Consider the following 18,624-nt stretch of genomic DNA (forward strand, 5'->3'; position numbering starts at 1 on the left):
TTGGAGAGACAGATAGAAGCGATGAGGAATTTGCAACAGCAACAGTATATGATGGATGACAATTATAGGAAGGTGGGAAAGTCTCAGATACAGTCACATAGATGGGTTAACTCTAGGAAGGGTGAGAGAGGTCGGCACCTAGGGCAGGAGTCTTTTGTGGATATACCCATTTCAAACAGGTATGCTGTTTTGGAAAATGTAGGGGGTGATGGATTCTCAGGGGAACGTAGCACAAACAGCCAAGTTTCTGGTATTGAGACTGGCTCTAATGCAATGAGGGGTACGTCAGCTTCCAAGAGATCAATTGTGTTCAAGGATTCTGTAGTCAGAGGTACAGACAGATGTTTCTGTGGCCAGCAGAGAAAAAGCAGAATGGTGTGTTGTTTCCCTGGTGCCAGGATCAAGGATGTCTCAGAGAGGGTGCAGAATGTTCTCACAGGGGAGAGGGGCCAGCAAGAGATCATTGTCCACATTGGAACCAACGATATAGGAAGGGAAACGGTTGAGATTCTGAAGGGAGATTACAGAGAGTTAGGTAGAAATTTAAAAAGGAGATCCTCAAGGATATAATATCTGGATTACTCCCAGTGCTACGAGCTGGTGAGGGCAGGAATAGGAGGATAGAGCAGATGAATGCATGGCTGAGGAGCTGGTGTATGGGAGAATGATTCACATTTTTGGATCATTGGAACCTCTTTTGGGGTAGAAGTGAATTGTACAAGGAGGACGGATTGCACCTAAATTGGAAGGGGACTAATATACTGGCAGGGAAATTTGCTAGAACTGCTTGGGAGGATTTAAACTAGAAAGGTGGGGTGGTAGGACCCAGGGAGATAGTGAGGAAAGAGATCGATCTGAGGCAGGTACAGCTGAGAACAGAAGTGAGTCAATAGTCAGGGCAGGCAGGACTAATAAAATAAACTGCATTTATTTCAATGCAAGGGGCCTAACAGGGAAGGCAGATGAACTCAGGGCATGGTTAGGAACATGGGTCTGGGATATCATAACAATTACAGAAACATGGCTCAGGGATGGGCAGGACTGGCAGCTTAATGTTCCAGGATAGAAATGCGACAGGAAGGATAGAAAGGGAGGCAAGAGAAGAGGGGGAATGGTATTTTTGATAAGGGATAGCATTACAGCTGTGCTGAGGGAAGATATTCCTGGAAATATATCCAGGGAAGTTATTTGGGTGGAACTGAGAAAGAAGAAAGATGATCACCTTATTGGGATTGTATTATAGACCCCCCAATAGTCAGAGGGAAATTGGGAAACAAAATTGCAAGGAGATCTCAGCTCTCTGTAAGAATAATAGGGTGGTTATGGTAGGGGATTTTAACTTTCCAAACATCGATTGGGACTGCCATAGTGTTAAAGGTTTAGATGGAGAGGAATTTGTTAAGTGTGTACAAGAAAATTTTCTGATTCAGTATGTGGATGGACCTACTAGAGAAGGTGCAAAACTTCCCTACTCCTGGGAACTAAGGCAGGGCAGGTGACTGAGGTGTCAGTGGGGGAGCACTTTGGGGCCAGCGACCATAATTCTATTCATTTTAAAATAGTGATGGAAAAGGATAGACCAGATCTAAAAGTTGAAGTTCTAAATTAGAGAAAGTCCAATTTTGACGGTATTAGGCAAGAACTTTAGAAAGCTGACTGGTGGCAGATGTTCGCAGGTAATGGGGCGGTTGGAAAATGGGAAGCCTTCAGAAATGAGATAACAAGAATCCAGAAAAAGTATATTCCTGCTAGGGTGAAAGGGAAGGCTGGTAGGTATAGGGAATGCTGGATGACTAAAGAAATTGAGGGTTTGGTTAAGAAAAAGAAGGAAGCATATGTCAGGTATAGACAGGATAGATCGAGTGAATCCTTAGAAGAGTATAAAGAAAGTAGGAGTATACTTAAGAGGGAAATCAGGAGGGCAAAACGGGGACATGAGATAGCTTTGGCAAATAGAATTAAGGAGAATCCAAAGGGTTTTTACAAATATATTAAGGACAAAAGGGTAACGAGGGAGCGAATAGGGTCCCTCAAAGATCAGCAAGGTGGCCTTTGTGTGGAGCCACAGAAAATGGGGGAGATACTAAATGAATATCTTGCATCAACATTTACTGTGGAAAGGATATGCAAGATATAGACTGTAGGGAAATAGATGGTGACATCTTGCAAAATGTCCAGATTACAGAGGAGGAAGTGCTGGATGTCTTGAAATGGACAAAGGTGGATAAATCCCCAGGACCTGATCAGGTGCACCTGAGAACTCTGTGGGAAGCTAGGGAAGTGATTGCTGGACCTATTGCTGAGGTATTTGTAACATCGATAGTCACAGGTGAGGTGCTGGAAGACTGGAGGTTGGCAAACGTGGTTCCACTGTTTAAGAAGGGTGGTCAGGACAAGCCAGGGAACTACAGACCGGTGAGCCTGACCTCGGTGGTGGGCAAGTTGTTGGAGAGAATCCTGAGGGAGAGGATGTACATGTATTTGGAAAGGCAAGGACTGATTCGGGATAGTCAACATTGCTTTGTGCGTGGGAAATCATGTCTCACAAACTTGATCGAGTTTTTGGATGAAGTAACAAAGAAGATTGATGAGGGCAGAGCAGTAGATGTGATCTATATGGAATTAAGTAAGGCGTTCGACAAGGTTCCCCATGAGAGACTGATTAGCAAGGTTAGATCTCATGGAATACAGGGAGAACTAGCCATTTGGATACAGAACTGGTTCAAAGGTAGAAGACCGAGGGTGGTGGTGGAGGGTTGTTTTTAGGACTGGAGGCCTGTGACCAGTGGAGTGCCACAAGGATCGGTGCTGGACCCTGTACTATTTGTCATTTACATTAGTGATTTGGATGTGAGCATAAGAGGTACAGTTAGTAAGTTTGCAGATTACACCAAAATTGGAGGTGTAGTGGACAGTGAAGAGGGTTACCTCAGATTACAACAGGATCTGGACCAGATGGGCCAATAGGCTGAGAAGTGGCAGATGGAGTTTAATTCAGATAAATGCAAGGTGCTGCATTTTGGGAAAGCAAATCTTAGCAGGGCTTATACACTTAATGGTAAGGTCCTAGGGAGTGTTGCTGAACAAAGACACCTTGGAGTGCAGGTTCATAGCTCCTTGAAAGTGGAGTCGCAGGTAGATAGGATAGTTTGGTATGCTTTCCTGTATCGGTCAGAGTATTGAGTACAGGAGTTGGGAGGTCATGTTGCGGCTGTACATGACATTGGTTAGGCCACTGTTGGAATATTGTGTGCAATTCTGGTCTCCTTCCAATCGGAAAGATGATATGAAACTTGAAAGGGTTCAGAAAAGATTTAAAAGAATGTTGCCAGGGTTGGAGGGTCTGAGCTACAGGGAGAGGCTGAACAGGCTGTTTTCCCTGGAGTGTCGGAGGCTGAGGGGTGACCTTATAGAGGTTTACAAAATTATGAGGGGCATGGATAGGATAAATAGACAAAGTCTTTTCCCTGGGGTTGGGGAGTCCAGAACTAGACGGCATAGGTTTAGGGTGAGAAGGAAAAGATATAAAAGAGACCTAAGGCGCAACTTTGTCACGCAGAGGGTAATACATGTATGGAATGAGCTGCCAGAAGATGTGGTGGAGACTGGTACAATTGCAACATTTAAGAGGTATTTGTATGTGGATATGAATAGGAAGGGTTTGGAGGGATATGGGCCAGGTGTTGGCAGGTGGGACTAGATTAGGTTGGGATATCTGGTCAGTATGGACGGGTTGGACCGAAGGGTCTGTTTCCATGCTGTACATCTCTATGACTCTATAATGAGGAATGTAGCAAGGGCTACATTGTTAACACTGCTACCTCACAGCGCCAGGAACACAGGTTTGGTTCCAGCCTCGGGTCTTCATATATGTGGAGTATGCACCATCTTCCAGAGTCTACTCTGAGAGCTCTGGTTTCCTCCCACAGTCCAAAAATGGATTAGCCACACTAAATTGGCCATAGGGATGTGCAGATGAGATGGATTAGCTTTGGTAAAATACAAGGTGATAGTGTAGGAGGATGAGTCTGAGTGGATGTTTTTCAAAGGGTCAGTGTGAACCTGATGGGCTGAATGGCCTACTTCCACACAAGAGATTCTATGAAGTCAGTGCATATTCGTATTTGTGTGACCATAACGGGGTGGGGTAGGAGGGAAGCAGTGGAGAGGGGGTCTCATTATTTCCTCTCAGCCTGATAGTCCGGACCTAACATGACTCGAAATTCAACATGGACAAGATCTCTTTTTTTCTATTTTCCAACTATTTCCCCTGGTCATCTGATTAAAATGTGGCTACAGTCAGTATCTATCCTGTATTGATGAGCGGTTATAAGCAGCTTTTCTAAATACCCAGCACTCAATAGCACAATTGTGAGGGAACAATTTATATTGTCATCATGGTGGACCCCGGATTTCCATGAACATGATTCATCTATTATACAACAGTAAAAAAACTGTATAAATTCTGAAGACTCCCTTTGTATATATTAAACTTAATTGACACGAGTAGTAATCAGTGTTGAACTGAAATGTGACTTCTCAACATTCTAGCTATACTTATACACATGATGCTTCGTAGATTTCAGGGTAATCCTAGTATGAAGTTCAGGATCACAGACCCTAATACTTTCAGATGAAACTATGAGGTCCAACATTTTCCAATAAAAGTGATTTTAATTATGACTTTTTTTTGCTTGGATCTTGAAGCATTCTGAAATATATATTGAATTGGACATCAAGCACAGCTTATGTATCACATTTGTTCTGCTTGGATCAACTTTGATTATTTCAATCTATCAAACAACCTCTACACACTCAAACATATTGAATACTCATTCCATTGAGCAGCAGGGAATAGGAGAAGGATGGTGGTGGTGTAAAGGAGTCTTTTGAAATGTTAAATATTAGCTGCAAAAAAATGGTTAATGTTTGAGTAGAATGCGGCAGCCTATCTTTAAATTTTACTGTACCACAATTGGAACTTTTGAATCTAAATCCAGCTGTAACATTGGGAACAAGGATTGAAGAAAAACTTCAAAATGTTTACAATAGAATCTTCTAAGACAGAGCCAAAGAAAATAAAAGGGAAAGTTTCTGCAGCAGAAGAGCAAACTCAATAACCAAGATGTTTTTAAAGCTGAAACCTTATATCACCGAATAAAAAGGGAACCTTGTGAAATTACAATTTAAATTTGGAAGCCTTGTTGTCAGGACCTCTTCATAAATAATGTACAACTTTTTTAAAATTATTTAAATGGGATGTGGACATTGCTGTCTGGGCCAGTGTTTATTGTTTATTTGTAGTTGCCTTTGAGGGGGGTATTGGTGAGCTGTCTTCTTGAAATATTTGTTGTAGATATATTGACAATGTTGTTAGAGGGGTAGTGCCAGGAATTTGACCCAACATCACTAAAGGAACAGCAACATATTTCCAAGTCAGAATGACGTGGCTTGGGTTGTGATGTTGCCACGCAGCTGCTGACCTTCTAGATGATTGTAGTCATGGGCTTGTCCAAGGCAGGAGGAGAAAGCGAGGACTGCAGATGTTGGCCATCAGAATCAAAAGGTGTGGTGCTGGAAAAGCACAGCCAGTCAGGTAGCACCTTAGGATCAGGACAGTCTACGTTTCAAGCATAATCTCTTCGGCTCCCAATGAAGAGTTTACACTTGAAATGTCAACTCTCTTGCTCCTTGGATGCTGCCTGACTGGCTGTGCTTTTCCAGTACCACACTGCTTGTGTAAGGCATCCTTGGTGAATTTCTGCAGTGTCTTGTAAATGGTGTATGCTACAACAAGCATTAGTGGTGGAAGAAATACATTTTTGTGGATGCAGGTATAGAGAGGATAGATCAAGTGAATCCTTATCTGAGCATAAAGGCAGTCGGAGTATACTTAAGACGGAAATCAGGAGAGCAAAAACGGCACATGAGATAGCTTTGGCAAATAGAGTAAAAGCAAAGGGCTTTTACAAATACATTAAGGACAAAAGGGTAACTAGGGAGAGAATAGGGCACCATCCAAGGAACAGGAAATTCGATGTTTCGGGCATAAGCCCTTCATCAGGAATGAGGAAAGTGTGTCCAGCAGGCTAAGATAAAAGGTAGGGAGGAGGGACTTGAGGGAGGGGCGATGGAGATGTGATAGGTGGAAGGAGGTCAAGGTGAGGATGATAGGCCAGAGTGGGTTGGGTGCGGAGAGGTCAGGAAGAAGATTGCAGGTTAGGAAGGCGGTGCTGAGTTTGAGGGATTCGACTGAGACAGGGTGGGGGGAGGGGAAATGTGGAAACTGGAGAAATCCGAGTTCATCCCTTGTGGTTGGAGGGTTCCCAGGCGGAAGATGAGGCGCTCTTCCTCCAACCGTCGTGTTGTTATGGTCTGGCGATGGAGGAGTCCAAGGACCTGCATGTCCTTGGTGGAGTGGGAGGGGGAGTTAAAGTGTTGAGCCACGGGGTGGTTGGGTTGGTTGGTCCGGGTGTCCCAGAGTTGTTCTCTGAAACGTTCCACAAGTAGGCGGCCTGTCTCCCCAATATTGAGGCGGCCACATCGGGTGCAGCAGATGCAATAGATGATGTGTGTGGAGGTGCAGGTGAATTTGTGGCGGATATGGAAGGATCCTTGCGGAACGTTTCAGGAGGTATAGTTAGTAAGTTTGCAGATGACACCAAAATTGGAGGTGTAATGGACAGCAAAGAAGATTACCTCAGATTACAACAGGATCTGGACCAGATGGGCCAATGGGTTGAGAAGCGGCAGATGGAGTTTAATTCAGATAAATGCGAGGTGCTGCATTTTGGGAAAGCAAATCTTAGCAGGGTTTATAAACTTAATGGTAAGGCCCTAGGGAGTGTTGCTGAACAAAGAGATCTTGGAGTGCAGGTTCATAGCTCCTTGAAAATAGAGTCGCAGGTATATAGGATAGTGAAGAAGGCGTTTGGTATGTTTGCCTTTATTGGTCAGAGTATTGAGTACAGGAGTTGGGAGGTCATGTTGCGGCTGTACAGGATATTGGTTAGGCCACTGTTGGAATATTGCTTGCATTTATGGTCTCCTTCCCATCGGAAAGATGTTATGAAACTTGGAAGGATTCAGAAAAGATTTACAAGGGTGTTGCCAGGGTTGGGGGATTTAAGCTATCAGGAGAGGCTGAAGAGGCTAGGGCTGTTTTCTCTGGAGCGTTGGAGGCTGAGGAGTGACCTTATAGAGGTTTACAAAATTATGAGGGGCATGGATAGGATAAATAGACAAAGTATTTTCAATGAGGTGGGGGAGTCCAGAACTAGAGCGCATAGGTTTAGGGTGAGAGAGGAAAAAAGAAAGAGACCTAAAGAGGAAACTTTGTCACACTTTGTATGTGTATGGAATGAGCTGCCAGAGGAAGTGGTGGAGACTGGTACAATTGCAACATTTAATAGGCATTTGGATGTGCATATGAATAGGAAGGGTTGGGAGGGATATGGGCTGGGTGCTGGCAGGTGGGACTAGATTGGGTTGGGATATCTGGTCGGCATGGATGGGTTGGACTGGAAGGGTCTGTTTCTATGCTGTACATCTCTTGAGTCTATGTGTCAGTGCTAATGAAGCAGGCTGCTTTGTCCCAAGTATTGTCAAGCTTCTTGATAAGTGCAGCTCCAACAACACTCAAGGCAAGTGAGCAGTATTTCATCAAACTCCTGACTTGTGCTTTGTAGATGGTAGACAAACTTTGTGGAGTTAGGAAACTAGTTACTTGCTGCAGAATTCCTAGCCGCTGACTTTCTTTTGTAGTCACTGCATCTAACTGGCTAGTCCAGTTCAGTTTCGGGCCAATGGTAATCCCAAGACTGTGATAGTAGGGTATTCAATGATGGCAATTCCATCGAATGTTAAAGGACCATAGTTAGATTCTTTCAGTGGGGATGGTCAATGCCTGCAATCCATCAACCCACACTTGGGTATTGTCTGGGATTTTCTGCATTTTGACACAGACTGCTTCAGCATCTGAGGAGCCATGAATGGTGCTGAACATTGTGAAATTTGCACATTGAACATCCCCACTTCTGACTTTATGATGAAGGGAAGGAAATGAACGAAGCAGCTGAAAGATGGTTGGGCCCGAGGAACTCCTGCAGAGATGTCCTGGAGTTGGGATGATGGACCTCTAACAACAACAAAAATCTTCCTTTTAGCTAGTTATGATTCCAATCAGAGGAGATTTTTACCCCAATTATCATTAGCTGTAGTTTTATTTGGCGTTTGATATCACACTCAGGAAAATGCAATTTTGATATCAAGAGCAGCCACTTGTATCTCATCTCTGCAATTCAACCCTTTTGTCCAGATTTGAACCAAGGCTGAAATGAGATCAGGAGCTGAGTGATCCTAGGGGAAACTGAGCACGGTGAGTGAGTGGATTATTGTTGAGCAATAATAGTACTGTTGACAACCCTTTCCGTTTCTTTACTGATGACCGAAAGTGGATTGATGGGGCAATAATTGGTCACATTGGATTTATCTTCTCTTTTGTATACAACACATATCTGAGCAGTCTTCCACATTGTCAGGTAGATGCCAGTGCAGTAACAACTTGGCCAGGGGCATAACGGCTGAATCATATCAAATTGTAGAAATATAATTTTATGCTCTGCAAGCATGGGCCGATTGAGAAAAATCAGCGTCCTACTCAACTGAGTGCCATGTTATTTGATATAATCCACCTGGCATTGGGACATATGGCCTACATATCTGACAAATATCACATTTTGCAATAGGCAAAACATCTTTTTGGCTTGAGAGAAGCATCCAGATCGTGGAGAAATCCACTCATGTGTTCACTGCAAAGAAGCTGCATAAGATGGCTAGCATCATCTGTTGTTCAAATTCAAGACACCTTCCCCTTTCAGGATAATGTGTGGTAGGTCATTGCACACAGCCAAAATTGGTGGATTAGGCCCTTTCATGAGATTGTGAGATATTCATTTAGTGATGATTTGATCAGAATAGATATTATCATACGGGATAGTTTTAATGTGCCTTATCTCATGGCTTCTAGTTGGCTATGGCTTTATGCAGGAGGTTACCAATAAGATCAACTTATAGTTAATGTACTGAACAGATGAATTTCTCATATTTTTGGTAGATATTAGTAGAAACTCACTGGCAGATTTCTCAACTAATACATTGAGATAGGAGCTTGTTTGATTGGTCTACTTCAATAATAAATTTGAGCAGTTGATGGATTTTATTAAGCTTTGAAAACAAATATTTTCTACCAAAAAGCCTACATTTTTCTGATGGGAACAGGATTTCTGTAAATATGTACAGTATATGCCAGTAATGATGTCAACCATGACTAAGGTCCAGTATGGAAAGATTCATTAGCTACAAACAATACTTGATAAAGCCTATTCTACAAAATAGTTCTTATAGTTAAGTCAGTATGTCTTAAGGGATTTAAATATGTACAATTGACAATAAAACTGTATGACAAAAACAGAAGCAGACCATTCATCACACCGTTTCTTCTCTACAATTGAATGACAGCATGTTAATCTGGTAATTCATAACTCCACTTCCATGACCACCCTCCTCTCCTCCCCCACTCCCCTCAAAGAATCTTATATGTTTCAATAACTGTTTTCTCTCATTCTGCAAACTCCAATGAGCACAAACTCAACCTACTGGAATTCTTTGCATAAGAAAATCTCTCTATTTCCAGAATCAACCTAATGAACTTTCTCTGGACTCTTCCCCGAATATTTTTTCCATTGGTAAGGGGACTTTCACATTGCTCATATTCTAGGTGTTATTTCCAAGAATAGACAGGCTGGATTTAATACAGGCCAATATGTAGAAATGTGATGTCTGGGCCCACATAATCAAAGAAGCCATATATCAGTTGACCAGAAATGACTAAGTTAGAGGCCAGAAAAGACCCACAAGTGAAACTCATTCACTCATGATGTGATGTCAATTAGGCTCATTATTGAGTTAACTGCCACCAATCATCCCTAAGACCAATGCAATTTAGTGGTGCCTTTGACAGTAAACAAGAGAGTTGCAGCTTTCCAATACCTTGTGAAAACCTCCAGTGGAATTTGAAGCTGGGAGGAATAACCACAGAAAGCCAATCCATGCCCTTACTGTCTAACACTTTCTTCTGCAATCTCTAACACCCAGCCTCACCCCTAAACTCATCCGAGTCCAGGTAACACCAATGATTTCTGGTGAAGCCACTGGATTGGTAAAGGTAGCAGTACAATTGGTACATTTCTGATGAAGAACTAGAGTTTCCCAAGTCTAATCAAATTACCAGCCTGGTTTGCAAAGTAGGCTTCTTGAACTTTGAGCGAAAATTTGTCCAGCAGGAAGTCATTCATAACAGTCAGCAGGATTCAAACCTACGTGGGGAAACCCCAATGGATTTCTAATCCATCGCCTTAACCGCTCGGCCATGACTACAGGCTAGCAGCACAATTGGCAATGGAGGCTTCCAGCCTTTGATTGGCTGTAGCCTCAATGGGTAGGAATTCTAACCTCAGGGTCTTCGATCCTGGAGGTAGCCTATCACATGCCTGACAGGCACTTCATTCAGTCAGATCCTACTTTCAGAAGTAACACAAGTTCTTTGTGGGTTCTGTAACTGAGAATGGACTTGCATCAGTTACACTGAATTCTGCCCATTTTCTTCAAAATAAGTTAAGACTTATTTGTGAGATATACTTATCACGTATTGAAGAGCATGATTTTCAGCAGTTCTTTAGAGGATTTGAAAGAATTAAAGCAGAAAGCGTCAATTTTCTGGCTGAGTTCATTACTCGAGCTAGTTGTCAATACATTGAGCTTACAGTGTTTCGCTGTGAACCACAGAAAGGAGATTGATTACAACAGCCTGGATTTTGCTTGACTGTATTTTAAAAACAAATTTTAATGGAAACACCTACCTTTCCCTCTTTGATTTTCACAGCAATGATCTGCTTCCTTTGTCTAATAATGTCCATCAGCTCATCACATTCCTCTTTTAGTTTGTTCTCTTGTATTGCAGTGTTTACCTGTTAGTAAATACAAATCAATGGAACAGTCATCTATTCTTTTCAAGACCACTAACTCTCAAGCTGCTTTTTCCACTTTTAGTACAAATATACTTGTGTATTGATAACTTCTTTGCTTTGTCTATATTCACTCACGATGTAAATGCTTGCATGGAGTTAGAATATACTGCTTTCCCTCAAGTGTGGATAAGATTCAGCTCCAAAAACACTCAAGCAGCTCAACATTACTGGAGTTAAAAATCACACAACGTCAGGTTATAGTGCAACAGATTTATTAGGAAGTGCAAGCTTTCAGAGTGCTGCACCTTCATCAGGTAGCTATTGGGGCAGGATCATAGGACACAGAATTTATAATAAAAGATCAAAGTGTCATACAGCTAATGCGATGTATTGAACAAACCTAGATTGCTGTTAAGTCTTTAATCACTTAGAATGGGGTTGCAGGTTATAATTCATTAACATGTAAATCCCAGAACTTCTCTCAAGTCACAGTCCCGAGATAACTTAAGGTTTTAAAAAAAAGGTGACAACTCAGCTCAGATAATGCATTAAAGGTGTGGGGTTAGAGTCTGTCTGTATTCCAACCTTGAGTCAGACTGTTGCTATTTCCAAAGTAGGAATTGATAAAATGTCACATGGACTGACTGCCTACAGACTGTGTGCTTATTGAACAAAATAGAATGCATCAGAAAATACAAATCTGCACATAAGTCTATGGGGTGAATTCACATTTGCAGATCAATTTGATTTTGTTCAACAAGCACACAGTCTGTAAGCAGTCAGTCCATGTGACATTTTATCAATTCCTACTTTGGAAATATAACCAGTCTGACTCAAGGTTGGAATATAGACAGACTAACCTCTCAGATTCCTACAGCTACCTGGACCACACCTTTTCCCACCCTGCCTCCTGTAAAAATGCTTTTCCTTATTCACAATCCCTCTGCCTCCGCTGCATCTGCTCCCAGGAGGGCCAATTCCACCATAGAACATCCCAGATGGCTTCCTTCTTCAAAGACCACAGTTCCCTTCTCATGTGGTCGACAATGCCTTCCAGTGCATCTCATCCACTTCCTGCACCTCCACCTTTCAACCCCACTCCTCCAACTGCAACAAGGTCAGAACTCCCATGGTCCTCACCTTCCACACCATCAACCTCCGCCACCTACAAACAGACCCCAAAGATATGGGAAATCCCTTCCCAACCCTATCTGCATTTCAGAGAGACCATTCCCTCTGCCACTCCCTTATCAAGTCCACGCCCCCCACCAACCCTCCCTCCCCTCCCGGCACCTTCTCCTGCCATCACAAGTAGTGCAAAACCTGCACTCACACCTCCCATGTTACCTCCGTCCAAGGCCACAAAGGATCCTTCCACATCTGATAGAAATTTATCTGTACTTCCACCCACATCATCTACTACATGCGTTGCACCCAATATTGTCTCCTCTACATTGGGGGAGACAGGACGCCAATTTGAGGATCGTTTCAAAGAACATGTCTGGGACATCTGCACCAACCAATCTCATCATGCCGTGACTGAACACTAAATCCCCCTTCCATTCTGCCAAGGACATGCAGGTCCTGGGCCACCTCCATCGCCAAACCCTAACCCCTTGACACCTGGAGGAAGAAAGCCTCATCTTCCGCCTTGGGACCCTCCAACTAATTTTAGAATCCACAAGTTGGCAACTTATAGTGAGCTGGAACACCACTGTCAAGGCCTGTGGTAAATAGAGAAACTCATTGAACTGACTGACACAGGATTAATGTAGATTTCACCAGTTTCCCCGTTTCCCCTCCTCCCCACTTTATCCCAGTCCCAACCTTCCAACTCAGCACCACCCTCTTGCACTGTCCTTCCTGTCCATCTTCCTTTCCACCTATCTAACCTATCACTTTCACCCCCCACCTTCATCTACTATTGCATTCCCAGCTACCTTCCCCCAGCCCCATCCACCTCCCATTTATCTCTCAACCCCTTTGGCCCACAAGCTCATTCCTGACGAAGGGCTTAGGCCTGAAATGTCGACATTGCTGTTCCTCGGTTGCTGCCTGACCGGCTGTGCTTTTCCAGCATCACATTCTTGGACTCCAACTTCACACCTTTAATGCTTTGTCTGAACTGAAATGTCACTTTTCTTAAAATAAGACCTTACATTATCTCGGGCCTGTTACTTGAAAGTAGTTCTGGGATTTACAAATTAATGAATCGAAACCTGCAACCCCTTTGAGTGATTAAAGATTTAACAATGATCTAGGTTTGTTCAATACATTGCATCAGTTGGAAGACACTTTGATCTTTTACTCTAAATTCTGTGTCCTATGATCCTGCCCCACTATCCACCTGAAGGAGCAATGTTCCAAAAGCTTGTACTTCCAAATAAACCTGTTGGACTATAATCTGGTGTTGTGTGATTTTTAAACTTTGTCCATTCCAGTCCAATACCGGCACCTCCATATCAACATTACTTGAGGCAAACTAATGGCAGCTCATATCCACTGGCGTAAGCTACCCACTCATTCAGCAACTGGCATGCTGTGGCAACATATACATGGTGTGTATCATGTATAGGCTGAAATGCAGCAACTCCGCATGGCTTCATTGGTTGCACCTCCTAAACCAGTAAACCCTGCAAACAAATGAACAAAGACAGTAGTTGCATCGCAACACCATCATCAGCTTTCCTTCCAATACGCATACTCTCCTGTTGTGGATATATAATTACAGTCTCTTCATTGTTAGATCAACATCCTGGAATTTCCAGTCTAATTGCTTATTGGGAGGCCTCAAGTCTGAAGGACACTCAAACTCAAAAAAATATTTTTCAAAAATTATAACTGGAAGCAGGGTACAAATTTCCCTTTCTTGGAGGAGGTGATACTGATGCTAAGGATGGAAAATAATTTGTGAAGCTGACTTTGGATTAGGTGGGATCACCAATTCTCACATCCCAGCAGGTGAGAAAGTGCCTGCTTTCCTATCTCGATAGCCGAGGCAATCTGCTGGTCAAGTTCAGGTCTGGAGGTTTCCAATTGCCCCAAGCTGGTAGCAATAGCTGGTCCAGAAAGGAGACAAGGGGATGGTCTCTGGAAGTCATCACCTCACCTCCAATCTCATTGATCATCCACTTTCAAAGATTTCCACCCCAAGAGACAAAATTAGTGGAACTACTTTCTAATTGTTGGATTGACTGAAGCATAGGCTTTGCCCAATGGCGTCTATCTTTTTAACTTTATTTCTTATTTATTCCTAACTTATCTATATCTGTAATGTAGTGTAATTTTTTTCTTTACTTTTTCTATTTTTTGTAACCAAGATTTGTACCGAGGTACTTTGTACCTAAGATGGCACCATGTGTTGGGAACATTGTACACTTTTTACTGTATCTGTTCTTTTGTAACGTTAATACACATAACAATAAACCTAGTTCTAATGCTAGAATCCACAAGTTGGCAACTTCTAGTGAGCTGGAACACTACTGTCAAGGCCTGTGGTAAATAGAGAAACTTACTGAGCTGACTGACACATGACCTTGCCAAGTGGGTTGGTGAGTAAGTTGACATCTAACAGAATGAAAAAAAAACATTGCTAATAGCTATGCTTGCCTTTATTCCAGCAAATGCACCACAACAAAAGTACTGTTTGTTCAGGTATTGCACAGATGCAGTTTAAAAACTCAACCTGGGGTAGTAAAAAGTGAGGTCTGCAGATGCTGCAAATCAGAGCTGAAAATGTGTTGCTGGTTAAAGCACAGCAGGTTAGGCAGCATCCAAGGATCAGGAAATTCGACGTTTCGGGCCAGAGCCTGACGAAGGGGCTCTGACCCGAAACGTCGAATTTCCTGTTCCTTGGATGCTGCCTAACCTGCTGTGCTTTAACCAGCAACACATTTTCAGCTCAACCTGGGGTAGCCCCATCTTCTGTTAAGTCTGTTCTCCCACACTAGTGTGACACTTCAATCTTTAACAGCTTCCATCCTTTAGCCTGAGTGAGGCTAATAATTTTACACTACAAATAAGACTAGTTTTCTGCTGCATGATTTTGCATAATGACAACTGGATGAGCAAGTTCAAATCCATTGCAAGTACAGTCCCAACATAAGAATCAAACAGTCCTGAAAGACAAACAGATAATACTGAAAATCCGTAATGTGTCAGGCAGCATCTGTAGAACAGAATTACTATCAGGTTGATGACCTGTTATCATAAGAATGCAGAATCTTTCCTGGAGAAATTCAGAAGAGATTCTCTGTCCATCTATATAAACTGAATTTGAAATCAACATTTGAGATAAAAAGTGTATGCAATTATCTCATAATTAAGTTTTTATTGCAGTTGAGCAAATAGTCTGATTAAATTGCTGGTATCTTGCATTTATAAAACAACTTTTACACAATAAAGGTACTTCACAGAGAATGTGTTACAGAGTATAGAATCAAGGGATCGGGTTGATGGAGAATTTTTTGAATTTGCAATTTGGGAAACATCACCAGAATTTGTTATTAAAGCAGAAAAGTCAATCACCACCAGATTCAACTGAGGATTGGAGGCAGCCTCCAATCTTCTAAATACTGTATGGGGATAGAATAATACATTTCAAAATGTATCGACATTTGCTCCTCACCCATTAATGAGCAACTTCCTGTGTTATGTTAAGGATCAGGGAGGAGAAGAAAACTGGAGTTTCAGTCCTGGTAACTGTTTTACAGTCCTTGCCGGAATTGTGCTGTGTCCCATTTGGCTCAGAATTGGCGATGGTGTTCTCTTTAAATTGCAAAATCCCCATCGAGTTCATAGGTTACCAGAAACCGTTATTGTTCTAGAAATTACTTCAGCTTGACTTTTGCAAAGAGGAAGTGAGATAACAGAAAATATAGATAAGTTAGTATTTATTGGGCTTTTGGGATGTCCAAACTCTTTCCTTTAGCCATTCTTCAAACCAAAACCCCCAGTTATAGCACTTAATGTTTCTTAACAGTCAAGAGAACGAAAATGTCTTTAAAAGGTAATCCTTTTGTTTGTCAAGGGATATGACTTGTGCATCCTTTTTACATAATGGTGATAGTTAACTGATTTCACAGAATTTATATCGCGATCTGTGACTGTAAAAAGACAAAATCAAAGCCCCAAGCACTATCTTCCTCTGAATAGGCCAATTGAGAATTTCTTGCTCAGAGTCTCAGTTGAAGCTGTGTATGGCTAGAAGAAATACCAGAGGCTGAAATAACTGGACACACCTCAGCAACCGCAGATGTACCTCTTTTGAGAGGGTGAAGTATAGAGATAGATCATGCAGCTTTGCTAAAGCATCGTTAACTACTGAGGTCCAAGGACAGAGAAATAAACCTACAAATAACAGGTTTTGAGGGTTATCTAGCAACAGAACGTTTAATTTTAATGTTCAGGTAAATACTTCTAAATCTGCACACAATGAAACTAGAGAAGCAACTGTTTTTCTTTATCAAAACCATGAAAGTCACAAAGGCTTGGTCGTTAAGGGGGTCCATTCACACTTTTGGAAAGACTGAATTAAAAAGATCACAAGCTGCTCAGTGATCATCAAAACAAATGTACCAATGTCTTTGTCTTATAAAACGTCAACAGCCAGCTATAAATGTGAACAGTCTATTTATCTTATGAACTCTTTCCAGGTGCAATAACTGTCAGAAATATTTATAGCAGTTTAAGAAAAATATCAGTAGCCTCATTGGTCTGTTTTGGAAGCTCCAAAGAGCTGCTCATCTTTGTTATTCTTTTCAAGGTTTGGTTTGTGCATTGCTTGTCAAATGTTCTGTGTTTTTGAAGAGATAGTTCTTTCGCAGAAGGAAGTGTCTCATGATTTTTGTTCTGGGAATAAGAAAAATCAGATTAATTGTTATTGACAATGACATACCTAGGGTATGGCTGATTTTGGCTATTGATTTTTATTCAGTGATAAAGGTGGTGTGTGTGTGTGTGTATATATATATATGGCAAGAAATTAAGAAATGTACAAAATGATTCAGATGTATAAGACAGACAAGAACACGACATTTGAGCTTTTGGACTGACCAGATGAATTATTATTGGGTAACTGGATCTAGCTCATTTCTATGTTTCTATGTCATTACAAAGTGCAATGTAGAAAAAATCTTGATCATATATTGTTTGGATCAGGTAAAGGGTAAAGTTTCCTTGTAACGTGTGAACATTTTCTGATCTTTATGTAGTAAGGACTAATTGCGAAGCGGACCTTGCACTGTTCTTCAAGTATTCTCAGCCAGTAGGGGGAGATCATACTTTGATCACTTAGTCTCACTCAACTCAATCCAAGATTTTGTGCACAAATTCATCACTTCAGGCATCATTCTTTGGAGAATTACTGAAATGTAAATGGATCGGGGGTTACACATCAATATCTATATAGCCCGATGATTTTACATGGAATGATACCCAAGGTACTGATTATAAAACACCAGAACTGAACTCCAAACACATCCTAGTCTCTGTATCTCACAACCAAGATTCTGTCAGCAAGTGATGAGAATGGGTTTTAGGCCTTGGTGAGACTGCACTACATTTTATCATTGAGTTGTATGTGCTCTTTATGCTTTTGGAGACACCAAACTAACAACTGGAATTATTATTATATTTTAAGAATCAGAAGCTACACTGCATTCAGCTGAGAAAGACAGAACAACCTTTCTCTAATTAGACTGTTGATGGCAAGTGGTCTATAAAGGAAGGAAGAGCTCGGTGTCTTGTAGAGAAGCCAAGGAAGGTTCTGTGTCCAGTGTTTAAACACCAAGTGAGTAACCTCTATAAACATTCAAAGTTATAGACAGCGTATTTAGGGTTGCTGCTGACAGTCATGATCATGTGTTGGCTGTGTAATTAAGTTTACCTCTATAAAGCAGCGCAAATGATTTTGATAAAGATAGTGTCAGAGTGAGAATTTGGAATTGATGTCTATAAATAGCAAGTTAATATACCTTCAATTTAGACAGAGTCCTCTAAAGTGAGAATTACGCTGTAGATAATATATCAAATGTTGATACAGTTGTAAGGGGGAGGAGTTACAAATTAATCATGAGCTCTTTATTGATAAACCATTTGCAATCAATAAGAAAATAATCAAAGCTTTTACATAGTATTTTACATTGCAAATTACTAAAGCAATTTTTATTCAATAAATTATTTTGTAGTGAGCTGTTATATAAGCAAATGTGACAGTCATCTTTCACACAACAAGATTCCATAAGTGCAATGAAATGATAAACAAACAATTTGTCTTTGAATGCAAGGGAAAAAAATTGGCCAATGCAACAGGAGATAGTCATAATCATTTGTCAAGAGTGCCAATGTTTGTATGAATTACTGAAATAGCAGATAGGATGCTGGAATAAGGATAAAAAAGATAAACGCTCATTCAGTAATTGTCAGTACAGTGTATTATGTTGTTGCCTGGTTATGAGCTGAAGTCCTGGAGTACAATTCAGAAAACACAAATTTCAACACAAAACTCTGAATGTTCTCAATTGAGCCAAGCTGACAAACCTCAAAGCATAATTATGCAAAGATGATTTGGAAAAAACAAACATTTTTCTGTTTGGTA

General features: G+C 41.4%; 1 protein-coding gene and 1 non-coding gene across 7 annotated transcripts in view; both read right to left on the reverse strand.

The window, feature by feature from the left end:
* LOC132820264 (probable E3 ubiquitin-protein ligase MID2) overlaps positions 1-18,624 on the reverse strand; it is a 243,501-nt gene that overhangs the window by 30,506 nt on the left and 194,371 nt on the right. For all 6 annotated transcript variants that reach the window (XM_060832278.1, XM_060832272.1, XM_060832275.1 and 3 more), the window contains exon 4: positions 10,920-11,027. In XM_060832278.1, the coding sequence (XP_060688261.1) occupies positions 10,920-11,027 (108 nt within the window). The remainder of the gene's footprint in view (positions 1-10,919; positions 11,028-18,624) is intronic.
* trnas-aga (transfer RNA serine (anticodon AGA)) lies at positions 10,356-10,437 on the reverse strand. The gene has a single exon. It is a non-coding gene; the product is annotated as a tRNA-Ser (tRNA).

This window comes from Hemiscyllium ocellatum, chromosome 11 (assembly GCF_020745735.1).
Source record: "Hemiscyllium ocellatum isolate sHemOce1 chromosome 11, sHemOce1.pat.X.cur, whole genome shotgun sequence".
NCBI lineage: Eukaryota > Metazoa > Chordata > Chondrichthyes > Orectolobiformes > Hemiscylliidae > Hemiscyllium > Hemiscyllium ocellatum.